Source organism: Bombina bombina, chromosome 3, assembly GCF_027579735.1.
Source record: "Bombina bombina isolate aBomBom1 chromosome 3, aBomBom1.pri, whole genome shotgun sequence".
Taxonomy (NCBI): Eukaryota; Metazoa; Chordata; class Amphibia; order Anura; family Bombinatoridae; genus Bombina; species Bombina bombina.
The window spans coordinates 718,611,488-718,627,952 of record NC_069501.1 but is presented as its reverse complement, the minus strand read 5'-3'; the positions used below and the strand labels follow the sequence as shown (position 1 = coordinate 718,627,952).

At 40.4% G+C, this 16,465-nt stretch overlaps 1 protein-coding gene across 1 annotated transcript in view; it reads right to left on the bottom strand.

The window, feature by feature from the left end:
- CIP2A (cellular inhibitor of PP2A) overlaps window positions 1–16,465 on the bottom strand; it is a 335,048-nt gene that overhangs the window by 136,410 nt on the left and 182,173 nt on the right. The window contains exon 17 of the mRNA XM_053707535.1: window positions 15,162–15,358. Coding sequence (XP_053563510.1) covers window positions 15,162–15,358 — 197 coding nt within the window. The remainder of the gene's footprint in view (window positions 1–15,161; window positions 15,359–16,465) is intronic.

Genomic DNA, 16,465 nt, shown 5'->3' with positions numbered 1-16,465 from the left:
AAGAATTAAGACGCGGTTGAGGAACTCTGCGTTGCTTGGGTGGGCGTTAAAGGTTGTGACACTTGGGGAGAATTAGGCGGCATATCCTGATTCTCTTCAGACTGAGAATCATCATTAGGCACACTTTCTTTACATAAAATATGCTTTTTACATTGTAAGGCCCTTTCAGTACAAGAGGTACACAAAGTACAAAGGGGGTTCCACAATGGCCTCTAAACACATAGAACAAGGAGTTTCCTCAAGTTCAGACATGTTAAACAGACTAGCAATAGCCACAATAGTCGTTTTTAACCTTATTTATTGATTCAAAGAATTTTTAGAAAAAAAATGTATTGCGCCTTTAAATAATAAAAGCGCAACAATTTTACTGTACTGCACCAAAACGAGTTTTTAGCACTAAAAAATTACACAGAGTAGTTCAAATTTGCCAAAAATTATTGCAGCATATGAGAAAAAGCTAAATCATCTTTTAAGGAGACTTTTTATTCTGAAAATAAACTTTAAATAACGATAACAGCCCCTGCACCTCGCCACATCTCTGCTGTGGCGCCTACCTGCCCCCTGGGTACACAAGATTGACTCAATAACGATCCGGTGACTGATATTCAACCTTAGGTCCCACCGGAGCAAGTGCCTGCTGCCTTCTAGAGAGAAGAAACTGCGCGCCTGAGCGAAATAGGCCCCGCTCACTATGGACGTCGCATCAAAAGTCTGCCTAACCGCATGGGAATCGGTTTGTAATAAGCCATGTGGTCCCCTTCACTCACACTTATATCTTATCGATAGGATCTTTCACCCAATATGAAATAAATAAAGTGTTACAGCTGCCTCTCCCAGTGTCAAGCCCCTTATAAAGATACATAACCGTAGTATCAATATGAGTAAAACAGGAATATCATTAAACACCCTAATCCATATAGGTCTACTGCTTACCCCTTCCCTTACAGGGAATGTCAGCCAGTTATGATATAGCAAGTCTCCTCAGAAATAAAAGACTGAACATACCTCAATGCTGCTTGTAGCATGACACCGTTCTCCACACTGAAGATCTCTTGCACTACCTTCAGAAGCTCTGTGGGAACCAGACGACTGCTAAAATCATCAACCTCAGGGAAGAAAAAGGATCTCTTCATTCCTCTTAGGAATCCAGACTGATGATATCTCCCTGAGGAAAATAGTACTCACCGGTACCATTTTAAAATAAAAAACTTCTTGATTGAAGAATCTAAAACTAACACCTCACTTTACCTCTTCCTATTACCAACACAGGCAAAGAGAATGACTGGAGGTGGAGGGAAGGGAGGAGCTATATATACAGCTCTGCTGTGGTGCTCTTTGCCACTTCCTGTTAGCAGGAGGATAAATCCCACAAGGATGAAATCCGTGGACTCGTCATATCTTGTAGAAGAAAACATACTTACCGAAAGACACCCATCCACATTTAACAGATAGCCAAACCACTACTGAAACAGTATCAGTAGAGGTAATGGAATATGAGAGTATATCGTCGATCTGAGGGAGGTAGGAGATGAATCTCTACGACCGATAACAGAGAACCTTTGAAAAGATTTCCCGTAAAGAAAACCATAGAATCACTAGATGATACTCCCTTCACATCCCTCTGACAAACGCTGTACTATGAGAGGAATCGGGCTTTAAAATGCTGAGAAGTACATATCAACGAAGAAAATCAAGCACAAACTTACTTCACCACCTCCATAGGAGGCAAAGTTTGTAAAACTGAATTGTGGGTGTGGTGAGGGTTGTATTTATAGACATTTTGAGGTTTGGGAAACTTTGCCCCTCCCGGTCGGATTGTATATCCCATACATCACTAGCTCATGGACTCTTGCCAAATTACATGAAAGAAAATGAGATTTAATACTGGAAAATTCAAGGTTCTACATTTTGTAAGTAAAAATAAGCAGGCAATGTATTATTTAAATGGGACTAGACTTAGCCAAACAGAGGAGGAAAGGGATTTGGGAGTAGTAATAGATGACAAGCTAAAGTTGGGTGCACAATGCAGGGCCAGTGGCATCTAAGGCAAATAAAATACTAGCATGTATTAAAAGAGGCATTGATTCAATGGAGGAAAGCATAATTCTGTCACTATATAAACCCCTGGTAAGACCTCACCTTCAGTATGGAGTGCAGTTCTGGGGACCAATCTCAAAAAAGACATTGCAAACCTTGTAAAAGTTCAGAGTAGGGCCACAAAGCTAATAAGGGGAATGGAGAATTTAAGCTATGAGGAGAGGTTAGCAAAACTGTGTCTGTTTTCTCTAGAAAAAAAGGCACTTGAGAGGTGACAATTACTTTATATAAATATATTCAAGGCCCATATACAGAGATGGCACAAGATCTGTTTATTCCAATAAAAAATTTTGTGACAAGAGGTCACAAGTTAAGGCTGGAGGAAAGGAGATTTAATCTCCAACGGAAAAATTTTTCCACTGTAAGAGCAATAGAATTGAGGGAACCAAAGGAGATGGTGGATGCCAATACCCGGCCTAGATACATTTAAAAAGGGTTTGGATACATTTCTGGCTAGAAACAGAATTCATGGATATGAATGTTTGTGTTAAATGGGTCACCTTTTAATGGGATTAATTTAAGCTCAACTGGAGATTTTTTGTAAGTATATTAGATTTGCATAGGTTGAGCTCGATGGACTTCGGTCTTTTTTTCAACCTCATCTACTGTTTCAACATTTATTCTGTAAGGTAACCATGCAAATTACAACTTACTTTTTCAGCAGATCAAGCAGTTTTAGAAAATGAGCCTAGTTTGCAGAAATAACATTTAGAAAATACCATACAATGAAATGCAAAATAAGTAAACTAGTTTTGTGATATTTTCCATGGCATACATAATTGGCAGCACATGAGCAATTATTTTATAAATATTCTAAGCACACATTTTATGGTCTCATGTTTTTATCAGTTCACCTTCCCAAACACCAATGTGTAAGATTTTCATACAATGAAACCAAAACCAAGTCAACTTTTAGAACTGGAAAGTTTTTTTTTTTTATTGCTTTATCTGGATCATTAAAGTTCAATTTTGGTTTCCACGTTCCTTTAAAACGCAAAGAGCTCAGATCAAAACTACACAAAAAATACAGGTTGAATGATTTGCATTTTTTTTAAAATTAAGTTTAACAAGGAATAACATAATTTATGCTTACCTGATAAATTCCTTTCTTCTGTTGTGTGATCAGTCCACGGGTCATCATTACTTCTGGGATATTATCTCCTCCCCTACAGGAAGTGCAAGAGGATTCACCCAGCAGAGCTGCATATAGCTCCTCCCCTCTACGTCACTCCCAGTCATTCGACCAAGAATCAACGAGAAAGGAGAAACCAAGGGTGAAGTGGTGACTGGAGTATAATTAAAAAGATATTTACCTGCCTTAAAACAGGGCGGGCCGTGGACTGATCACACAACAGAAGAAAGGAATTTATCAGGTAAGCATAAATTATGTTTTCTTCTGTTATGTGTGATCAGTCCACGGGTCATCATTACTTCTGGGATACCAATACCAAAGCAAAAGTACACGGATGACGGGAGGGATAGGCAGGCTCATTATACAGAAGGAACCACTGCCTGAAGAACCTTTCTCCCAAAAATAGCCTCCGAAGAAGCAAAAGTGTCAAATTTGTAAAATTTGGAAAAAGTATGAAGCGAAGACCAAGTTGCAGCCTTGCAAATCTGTTCAACAGAGGCCTCATTCTTAAAGGCCCAAGTGGAAGCCACAGCTCTAGTAGAATGAGCTGTAATTCTTTCAGGAGGCTGCTGTCCAGCAGTCTCATAGGCTAAACGAATTATGCTACGAAGCCAGAAGGAGAGAGAGGTAGCCGAAGCCTTATGACCTCTCCTCTGACCAGAGTACACGACAAACAGGGAAGACGTTTGTCGAAAATCCTTAGTTGCCTGCAAGTAGAACTTGAGGGCACGAAGTACATCCAGATTGTGTAGAAGACGTTCCTTCTTTGAAGAAGGATTTGGACACAAGGATGGAACAACAATCTCTTGATTGATATTCCTGTTAGTGACTACCTTAGGTAAGAACCCAGGTTTAGTACGCAGAACTACCTTGTCTGAGTGAAAAATCAGATAAGGAGAATCACAATGTAAGGCTGATAACTCAGAGACTCTTCGAGCCGAGGAAATAGCCATTAAAAACAGAACTTTCCAAGATAACAATTTTATATCAATGGAATGAAGGGGTTCAAACGGAACACCCTGTAAAACGTTAAGAACTAAGTTTAAACTCCATGGCGGAGCAACAGATTTAAACACAGGCTTGATCCTAGCTAAAGCCTGACAAAAGGCCTGGACGTCTGGATTTTCTGACAGACGCCTGTGTAACAAGATGGACAGAGCTGAGATCTGTCCCTTTAATGAGCTAGCCGATAAACCCTTTTCTAAACCTTCTTGTAGAAAGGACAATATCCTAGGAATCCTAACCTTACTCCAGGAGTAACCTTTGGATTCGCACCAGTATAGGTATTTACGCCATATCTTATGGTAAATCCTTCTGGTAACAGGCTTCCTAGCCTGTATCAGGGTATCAATAACCGACTCAGAAAAACCACGTTTTGATAAAATCAAGCGTTCAATTTCCAAGCAGTCAGCTTCAGAGAAGTTAGATTTTGATGTTTGAATGGACCCTGTATCAGAAGGTCCTGTCTTAGAGGTAGAGACCAAGGCGGACAGGATGACATGTCCACTAGATCTGCATACCAAGTCCTGCGTGGCCATGCAGGCGCTATTAGAATCACTGATGCTCTCTCCTGTTTGATTTTGGCAATCAATCGAGGAAGCAGCGGGAAGGGTGGAAACACATAAGCCATCCCGAAGTTCCAAGGTGCTGTCAAGGCATCTATCAGAACCGCTCCCGGATCCCTGGATCTGGACCCGTAGCGAGGAAGTTTGGCGTTCTGGCGAGACGCCATGAGATCTATCTCTGGTTTGCCCCAACGTCGAAGTATTTGGGCAAAGATCTCCGGATGAAGTTCCCACTCCCCCGGATGAAAAGTCTGGCGACTCAAGAAATCCGCCTCCCAGTTCTCCACTCCCGGGATGTGGATTGCTGACAGGTGGCAAGAGTGAGACTCTGCCCAGCGAATTATCTTTGATACTTCCATCATTGCTAGGGAGCTTCTTGTCCCTCCTTGATGGTTGATGTAAGCTACAGTCGTGATGTTGTCCGACTGAAACCTGATGAACCCCCGAGTTTTTAACTGGGGCCAAGCCAGAAGGGCATGGAGAACTGCTCTTAATTCCAGAATGTTTATTGGCAGGAGACTTTCCTCCTGATTCCATTGTCCCTGAGCCTTCAGAGAATTCCAGACAGCGCCCCAACCTAGTAGGCTGGCGTCTGTTGTTACAATTGTCCAGTCCGGCCTGCTGAATGGCATCCCCCTGGACAGATGTGGCCGAGAAAGCCACCATAGGAGAGAGTTTCTGGTCTCTTGATCCAGATTCAGAGTAGGGGACAAGTCTGAGTAATCCCCATTCCACTGACTCAGCATGCACAATTGCAGCGGTCTGAGATGTAGACGTGCAAAGGGTACTATGTCCATTGCTGCTACCATTAAGCCGATCACCTCCATGCATTGAGCTACTGACGGGAGTTGAATGGAATGAAGGACACGGCATGCATTTAGAAGCTTTGTTAATCTGTCTTCTGTCAGATAAATCTTCATTTCTACAGAATCTATAAGAGTCCCCAAGAATGGAACTCTTGTGAGAGGAAAAAGAGAACTCTTCTTTTCGTTCACTTTCCATCCATGCGACCTTAGAAATGCCAGAACTAACTCTGTATGAGACTTGGCAGTTTGAAAGCTTGAAGCTTGTATCAGAATGTCGTCTAGGTACGGAGCTACCGAAATTCCTCGCGGTCTTAATACCGCCAGAAGGGCACCCAGAACCTTTGTGAAGATTCTTGGAGCCGTAGCCAATCCGAATGGAAGAGCTACAAACTGGTAATGCCTGTCTAAGAAGGCAAACCTTAGATACCGGTAATGATCTTTGTGAATCGGTATGTGAAGGTAAGCATCCTTTAAATCCACTGTGGTCATGTACTGACCCTTTTGGATCATGGGTAAGATTGTCCGAATAGTTTCCATTTTGAACGATGGAACTCTTAGGAATTTGTTTAGGATCTTTAAATCCAAGATTGGCCTGAAAGTTCCCTCTTTTTTGGGAACCACAAACAGGTTTGAGTAAAACCCTTGTCCTTGTTCCGACCGCGGAACCGGATGGATCACTCCCATTAATAACAGATCTTGTACACAGCGTAGAAACGCTTCTTTCTTTATCTGGTTTGTTGACAACCTTGACAGATGAAATCTCCCTCTTGGGGGAGAGAATTTGAAGTCTAGAAGGTATCCCTGAGATATGATCTCTAGCGCCCAGGGATCCTGAACATCTCTTGCCCAGGCCTGGGCGAAGAGAGAGAGTCTGCCCCCCACTAGATCCGGTCCCGGATCGGGGGCCCTCGGTTCATGCTGTCTTTGGGGCAGCAGCAGGTTTCCTGGCCTGCTTGCCCTTGTTCCAGGACTGGTTAGGTTTCCAGCCTTGTCTGTAACGAGCAACAGCTCCTTCCTGTTTTGGTGCAGTGGAAGTTGATGCTGCTCCTGCTTTGAAATTCCGAAAGGGACGAAAATTAGACTGTCTAGCCTTAGCTTTGGCTTTGTCTTGAGGCAGGGCGTGGCCCTTACCTCCTGTAATGTCAGCGATAATTTCTTTCAAACCGGGCCCAAATAAAGTTTGCCCCTTGAAAGGTATATTAAGTAATTTGGACTTAGAAGTTACATCAGCTGACCAGGATTTTAGCCACAGCGCCCTACGTGCCTGAATGGCGAATCCTGAGTTCTTAGCCGTAAGTTTGGTTAAATGTACTACGGCCTCCGAAATGAATGAATTAGCTAGTTTAAGGACTCTAAGCCTGTCCGTAATGTCGTCCAGCGTAGCTGAACTAAGGTTCTCTTCCAGAGACTCAATCCAAAATGCTGCCGCAGCCGTAATCGGCGCGATGCATGCAAGGGGTTGCAATATAAAACCTTGTTGAACAAACATTTTCTTAAGGTAACCCTCTAATTTTTTATCCATTGGATCTGAAAAAACATAATTTATGTAAGAACTTACCTGATAAATTCATTTCTTTCATATTAGCAAGAGTCCATGAGCTAGTGACGTATGGGATATACATTCCTACCAGGAGGGGCAAAGTTTCCCAAACCTTAAAATGCCTATAAATACACCCCTCACCACACCCACAATTCAGTTTAACGAATAGCCAAGAAGTGGGGTGATAAGAAAAAAGTGCGAAAGCATATAAAATAAGGAATTGGAATAATTGTGCTTTATACAAAAAAATCATAACCACCACAAAAAAGGGCGGGCCTCATGGACTCTTGCTAATATGAAAGAAATGAATTTATCAGGTAAGTTCTTACATAAATTATGTTTTCTTTCATGTAATTAGCAAGAGTCCATGAGCTAGTGACGTATGGGATAATGACTACCCAAGATGTGGATCTTTCCACACAAGAGTCACTAGAGAGGGAGGGATAAAATAAAGACAGCCAATTCCTGCTGAAAATAATCCACACCCAAAATAAAGTTTAATGAAAAACATAAGCAGAAGATTCAAACTGAAACCGCTGCCTGAAGTACTTTTCTACCAAAAACTGCTTCAGAAGAAGAAAATACAACAAAATGGTAGAATTTGGTAAAAGTATGCAAAGAGAACCAAGTTGCCACTTTGCAAATCTGATCAACCGAAGCTTCATTCCTAAACGCCCAGGAAGTAGAAACTGACCTAGTAGAATGAGCTGTAATCCTATGAGGCGGAGTCTTACCCGACTCAAAATAGGCAAGATGAAATAAAGATTTCAACCAAGATGCCAAAGAAATGGCAGAAGTTTTCTGGCCTATCTAAAACCGGAAAAGATAACAAATAAACCAGAAGTCTTTCGGAAAGACTTAATAGCTTCAACATAATATTTCAAAGCTCTAATAACATCCAAAGAATGCAACGATTTCTCCTTAGAATTCTTAGGATTAGGACATAATGAAGGAACCACAATGTTTCTACTAATGTTGTTGGAATTCACAACTTAGGTAAAAATTCAAAAGAAGTTCGCAACACCGCCTTATCCTGATGAAAAATCAGAAAAGGAGACTCACAAGAAAGAGCAGATAATTCAGAAACTCTTCTGGCAGAAGAGATGGCCAAAAGGAACAAAACTTTCCAAGAAAGTAATTAAATATCCAATGAATGCATAGGTTCAAATGGAGGAGCTTAAAGAGCCCCCAGAACCAAATTCAAACTCCAAGGAGGAGAAATTGACTTAATGACAGGCTTTATACGAACCAAAGCTTGTACAAAACAATGAATATCAGGAAGAATAGCAATCTTTCTGTGAAAAAGAACAGAAAGAGCAGAGATTTGACCTTTCAAGGAACTTGCGGACAAACCCTTATCTAAACCATCCTGAAGAAATTGTAATATTCTTGGTATTCTAAAAGAATGCCAAGAAAAATGATGAGAAAGACACCAAGAAATATAAGACTTCCAGACTCTATAATATATCTCTCTGGATACAGATTTACGAGCCTGTAACATAGTATTAATCACAGAGTCAGAGAAACCTCTTTGACGAAGAATCAAGCGTTCAATCTCCATACCTTTAAATTTAAGGATTTCAGATCCTGATGGAAAAAAAGGACCTTGAGACAAAAGGTCTGGTCTTAACGGAAGAGTCCACGGTTGGCAAGAGGCCATCCGGACAAGATCCTCATACCAAAACCTGTGAGGCCATGCCGGAGCTACCAGCAGAACAAACGAGCATTCCTTCAGAATCTTGGAGATTACTCTTGGAAGAAGAACTAGAGGCGGAAAGATATAGGCAGGATGATACTTCCAAGGAAGTGAAAATGCATCCACTGCCTCCGCCTGAGGATCCCGGGATCTGGACAGATACCTGGGAAGTTTCTTGTTTAGATGAGAAGCCATCAGATCTATTTCTGGAAGTTCCCACATTTGAACAATCTGAAGAAATACCTCTGGTTGAAGAGACCATTCGCCCGGATGCAACGTTTGGCGACTGAGATAATCCGCTTTCCAATTGTCCATACCTGGGATATAAACCGCAGAGATTAGACAGGAGCTGGATTCCGCCCAAACCAAAATTCGAGATACTTCTTTCATAGCCAGAGGACTGTGAGTCCCTCCTTGATGATTGATGTATGCCACAGTTGTGACATTGTCTTATCTGAAAACAAATGAACAACTCTCTCTTCGGAAGAGGCCAAGACTGAAGAGCTCTGAAAATTGCACGGAGTTCCAAAATATTGATCGGAAATCTCACCTCCTGAGATTCCCAAACCCCTTGTGCCGTCAGATACCCCCACACAGCTCCCCAACCTGTAAAACTAGCATCTGTTGAGATTATAGTCCAGGTCGGAAGAACAAAGAAGCCCCCTGAACTAAACGATGGTGATCTGTCCACCATGTCAGAGAGTGTCGTAAAATCGGTTTAAAGATATAAATTGAGATATCTTTGAGTAATCCCTGCACCATTGGTTCAGCATACAGAGCTGAAGAGGTCGCATGTGAAAACGAGCAAAGGAGATCGCATCTGAAGCGGCAGTCCTAAGACCCAACATTTCCATGCATAAGGCTACCAAAGGGAATGATTGTGACTGAAGGTTTTGACAAGCTGATATCAATGTTAAACTTCTCTTGTCTGACAAGGACAGAGTCATAGACACTGAATTTATCTAGAAACCTAAAAAGGTTACCCTTGTCTGAGGAATCAATGAACTGATTGGTAAATTGATCCTCCAACCATGAACTTGAAGAAACAACACAAGTCGATTCGTATGAGATTCTACGAAAATGAGAAGACTGAGCAAGTACCAAGATATCGTCCAAATAAGGAAATACCAAAACCCTATTCTCTGATTACAGAAAGAAGGGCACCGAGAACCTTTGAAAAAAATTCTTGGAACTGAGGCTAGGCCAAACGGTAGAGCCACAAAACTGGTAATGCTTGTCTAAAAAGAGAATCTCAGACACTAAAAGTAATCTGGATGAATCGGAATATGCAGATACACATCCTGTAAATCTATTGTAGACATATAATGCCCTTGCTAAACAAAAGGCAGGATAGTCCTACAGTAACCATCTTGAATGTTGGTATCCTAACATAACGATTCAATAATGATAGATCCAGAACTGGTCTGAAGGAATTGACCTTCTTTGGTACAATGAAGAGATAAAATAAAACCCCAGCCCCTGTTCCAGAACTGGAACTGGCATAAATACTCCAGCCAACTCTAGATCTGAAACACATTTCAGAAATGCTGAGCCTTGCTGTGTTAACTGGGACACGGGAAAGAAAAGAATCTCTTAGCAGGAGGCCTTAACTTGAAGCCAATTCTGTACCTTTCTGAAACAATGTTTCTGAAACCAGAGATTAAGAACGGAATTGATCCAAATTTCTTTGAAGAAAACGTAATCTGCCCCATACCAGCTGAGCTGGAATAAGGGCCGCACCTTCATAGGTACTTAGGAGCTGGCTATAGGTTTCTATAAAGCTCGGATATATTCCAAACTGAAAATAGTTTCCAAACTGATACCGCTCCTGAGGATGAAGGATCAGGCTTTTGTTCCTTGTTGTGAGGAAAGGAACGAAATGATTATTTACCCTGGACAGAAAGGGAAAGCAAAGTTGACTTAGAAGACATGTCAGCATTCCAAGTTTAATCCATAAAGCTTTTCTAGCTAAAATAGCTAGAGACATATACCTGACATCAACTCTAATGATATCAAAAGATGGTATCACCAATAAAATTATTAGCATGTTATAGAATAATAATAATGCTATAAAATTATGATCTGTTACTTGTTGCGCTAAAGCTTCTAACCAAAAAGTTGAAGCTGCAGCAACATCCGCTAAAAATATAGCAGGTCTAAGAAGATTACCTGAACATAAGTAAGCTTTTCTTAGAAAGGATTCAATTTTCCTATCTAAAGGATCCTTAAATGAAGTACTATCTGCCATAGGAATAGTAGTACATTAGCAGGAGTAGAGACAGCCCCATAACCTTAGGGATTTTTGTCCCAAAAAACTCTAATCTGTCAGATGGCACAGGATATAATTTGCTTAAACGTCTAGAAGGAGTAAATAAATTACCCAAATTATTCCATTCCCTGGAAATTACTTCAGAAATAGCATCAGGGAGATAAAACACTTCTGGAATAACTACCTTATTTAAACGTTTACATTTAGTATCAAGAGGACCAGAATCCTCTATTTCTAATGCAAATAACACTTCTTTAAGTAAAGAACGAATAAATTCCATCTTGAACAAATACAAAGATTTATCAGCATCAAAATGATGATGTTCATTTAAAAATTCATCTGAAAAAAAGAGAAGTTTTAAAAGACTTTTATGTATACTAGAAGGAGAAATAACAGACATAGCCTTCTTAATGGATTTAAAATAAATAAAATCTCTTATGTTATCAGGAACACTCTGAAAATTAGATGTTGACGGAACAGCAACAGGTAATGTAACAGTACTAAAGGAAATTTTATCTGCATTAATAAGTTTGACATGACATGCAATACAAATAACAGCTGGAGAAAACAGATACCAAAAGTTTATAGCAGACTTAGCTTGGTAGCTCCAGCACTGTGCAGTGATTTTCCTGTAGTAACTTCTGACTCAGTTGCAACGTGGAACATCTTGCAATATGTAAAAGAAAAAAACAACATATAAAGCAAAATTGATCAAATTCCTTAAATGACAGTTTCAGGAATGGGAAAAAAATGCCAGTGAACAAGCTTCTAGCAACCAGAAGCAATAAATAATGAGACTTAAATAATGTGGAGACAAAAATGACGCCCATATTTTTTAGCGCCAAAAAAGACGCCCACATTATTTGGCGCCTAAATGCTTTTGGCGCCAAAAATGACGCCACATCCGGAACGCCGACATTTTTGGCGCAAAATAACGTCAAAAAATGACGCAACTTCCGGCGACACGTATGACGCCGGAAACGAAAATAGAATTTTTGCGCCAAAAAAATCCGCGCCAAGAATGACGCAATAAAATGAAGCATTTTCAGCCCCAGCGAGCCTAACAGCCCACAGGGAAAAAGTCAAATTTTAAGGTAAAATATGTTAAATTAAAATGCATTATCCCAAATATGAAACTGACTGTCTGAAAATAAGGAAAGTTGAACATTCTGAGTCAAGGCAAATAAATGTTTGAATACATATATTTAGAACTTTATTAAAAAAGTGCCCAACCATAGCTTAGAGTGTCACAGAAAATAAGATTTACTTACCCCAGGACACTCATCTACATATAGCAGATAGCCAAACCAGTACTGAAACGAGAATCAGCAGAGGTAATGGTATATATAAGAGTATATCGTCGATCTGAAAAGGGAGGTAAGAGATGAATCTCTACGACCGATAACAGAGAACCTATGAAATAGACCCCTTAGAAGGAGATCACTGCATTCAAATAGGCAATACTCTCCTCACATCCCTCTGACATTCACTGCACGCTGAGAGGAAAACCGGGCTCCAACTTGCTGCGGAGCGCATATCAACGTAGAATCTAGCACAAACTTACTTCACCACCTCCATCGGAGGCAAAGTTTGTAAAACTGAATTGTGGGTGTGGTGAGGGGTGTATTTATAGGCATTTTAAGGTTTGGGAAACTTTGCCCCTCCTGGTAGGAATGTATATCCCATACGTCACTAGCTCATGGACTCTTGCTAATTACATGAAAGAAAGCACAGCTATCCTCCACCGGGATAGTGGTACGCTTAGCTAAAGTAGAAACTGCTCCCTCCACCTTAGGGACCGTTTGCCATAAGTCCCGTGTGGTGGCGTCTATTGGAAACATCTTTCTAAATATTGGAGGGGGTGAGAACGGCACACCGGGTCTATCCCACTCCTTAGTAACAATTTCAGTTAGTCTCTTAGGTATAGGAAAAACGTCAGTACTCGCCGGTACCGCAAAGTATTTATCCAACCTACACAATTTTTCTGGTATTGCAACAGTGTTACAATCATTAAGAGCCGCTAAAACCTCCCCTAGTAATACACGGAGGTTCTCCAATTTAAATTTAAAATTTGAAATATCTGAATCCAATCTGTTTGGATCAGAACCATCACCCACAGAATGAAGCTCTCCGTCCTCATGTTCTGCAAGCTGTGACGCAGTATCAGACATGGCCCTAGTATTATCAGCGCACTCTGTTCTCACCCCAGAGTGATCACGCTTACCTCTTAGTTCTGGTAATTTAGCCAAAACTTCAGTCATAACAGTAGCCATATCTTGTAATGTTATCTGTAATGGCCGCCCAGATGTACTAGGCGCCATAATATCACGCACCTCCCGGGCGGGAGATGCAGGTACTGACACGTGAGGCGAGTTAGTCGGCATAACTCTCCCCTCGCTGTTTGGTGAAATTTGTTCAATTTGTACAGATTGGCTTTTATTTAAAGTAGCATCAATACAGTTAGTACATAAATTTCTATTGGGCTCCACCTTGGCATTGGAACAAATGACACAGATATCTTCCTCTGAATCAGACATGTTTAACACACTAGCAATAAACTTGCAACTTGGTTACAATCTTATTTAACAAAAACGTACTGTGCCTCAAAGAGCACTAAACGATTAAATGACAGTTGAAATAATGAACTGAAAGACAGTTATAGCATCAATCCTTAAAAACAACACAACTTTTAGCAAAGGTTTGTTCCCATTAGTAAAGTAACAATAATTAAATTTGAAACATAAAAATTACAGAGCAACGTTTTTAATCACAGTCAATATATAAGTCTCACAGCTCTGCTGAGAGAATCTACCTCCCTCCAAAGAAGTTTGAAGACCCCTGAGTTCTGTTAGAGATGAACCGGATCATGCAGGAAACACAAGAGTAACTGACTGGAATTTTTTGATGCGTAGCAAAGAGCGCCAAAAACGGCCCCTCCCCCTCACACACAGCAGTGAGAGAGAAACGAAACTGTCACAATTAAAACAAGCAACTGCCAAGTGGAAAAATAATGCCCAAATATTTATTCACTCAGTACCTCAGAAAATGCAAACGATTCTACATTCCAGCAAAAACGTTTAACATAATAAATACCTATTAAAAGGTTTAATGTACTTTTAACAGAGTAATTCCGGTGAAATACCATCCCCAGAATACTGAAGTGTAGAGTATACATACATGTCATTATAACGGTATGGCAGGATTTTCTCATCAATTCCATTCAGAAAATAAAAACTGCTACATACCTCAATGCAGATTCATCTGCCCGCTGTCCCCTGATCTGAAGCTTTTACCTCCCTCAGATGGCCGAGAAACAGCAATATGATCTTAACTACTCCGGTTAAAATCATAGTAAAAACTCTGGTAGATTCTTCTTCAAACTCTGCCAGAGAGGCAATAACACGCTCCGGTGCTATTGTAAAATAACAAACTTTTGATTGAAGTTATAAAAACTAAGTATAATCACCATAGTCCTCTCACACATCCTATCTAGTTGCTGGGTGCAAGAGAATGACTGGGAGTGACGTAGAGGGGAGGAGCTATATGCAGCTCTGCTGGGTGAATCCTCTTGCACTTCCTGTAGGGGAGGAGATAATATCCCAGAAGTAATGATGACCCGTGGACTGATCACACATAACAGAAGAAATATCGCTTTTATTTCTTTGGTTAGGTGAAACTATTTATATAATAATTTGCAGCATTTATATTGTTACTATAAATAATATACAAGAGCTCTATCACTCAAATGTGCATTTTTGTATAAATATTTTACTTTCAAACCTGCCCTGCTGTTGGCAGCTGATTTTCTTTGCAAGCTCATGGGTAGGGGAAGATTTGGATTGGAAGAACCGCTCACTGCCATCTCAAAAAAACTCAATAATAATTAAAGAACAACTAGTTCACAACATTTTCACTTTAAACACAAGAAATTCAAATGAACTAAATGTTGTGTCTCTGGCATCTATACGGTTATATTGGGATCACATTGCGGTTCATACCCTTTCAATACTGTATAGTGCAGTAAACACAAAGGTTTATATAGATAAATGTCTCTACCTCATTAGATGGTCAGCATATGATATTTTTAATGTCTCATGTTCTTCAGCTACAGCTTGCAGCTTTTTGTTGTGCTGAAAGAGATGCTCAATATCACTCTTTGCTCTCTCAGACTCGAGCTGCTGCGACTTCAGAAACAAGTTCAACTCTTCATTTTTTCTCTCTGCATCCTTAAGCATTGCAGCAAGCTTTCTAGCCTGGAATAGAGAAAAAAAAAAAAACAGAATATGTTTTTCATTTTATTCTTACAGTAGTGCTAAATATGTGACACCACAGTGGAATCAATAAATAATAATAATAAATAAAAATGTATGCTTACTTGATAAATTATTTTCTTTCTTGGCAGGGAGAGTCCACAAATTCAGTCATTACTGTTGGGAATTACAACACCTGGCCACCAAGAGGAAGCAAAGAAACCCCAGCCAAAACATAAAGTATCCTTCTCACTTCCCCTAGTTCCCCAGTTATTCATCTGAGAGAAAAGAAAAGTAAGAGAAACACTAGGGGTATATATCAGGTAAGCATACATTTTGTTTTCTAATGGCAGGGAGAGTCCACAAATTCATTCATTCATTACTGTTGGTAACCAATACCCAAGACGAAGAGGACACAGAATGAACAGGGAGGAAAAAACAAGGCAGGCAGACCTAAACTGAAGGCACCACCGCGTGCAACACTTTTCTGCCGAATGAAGCTTCCGCAGAGGCAAAAACATAAAATCTGTAAAACTTTAAATAGGTGTGTAAAGACCACCAAGTAGCAGCCTTACAGATCTGTTCCACAGAAGCCTTGTTCTTAAAGGCCCAAGAAGAAGATACTGCTCGAGTAGAATGAGCTGTAATCCTCACAGGAGGCCGCGTTGTCCGGCCTCCACATATGCCATATGGATAATGCTCCGCAACCAAAAAGAAAGAAGTCGCAGTGGCCTTTTGACCTCTGCACTTACCAGCATACAAAACGAACAGGGACAGAGATTGAAGAAATTCCTTTGTAGCATGAAGATAGAACTTCAAAGCTTGGACCACATCCAAGTTGTGTAACAAAACGTTCTTTTGGAGAGGAAGGATTCAAACAAATATAAGGCACCACAATTTCCTGATTGATATTACGAGAAGAAACCACCTTAGGTAAGAAACCTAACTTGGTACATAAAACCGCCTTATCCGCATTGAAGATAAGGAGGATCACACTGTAAGGCAGACAAACTCTGCGAGCAAAGGAGATAGCTTACAAAAACAACACTTTCCAAGACAAAAGGTTAATGTCAACAGAATGCATAGGCTCAAACGAAGCCTGTTGAAGAA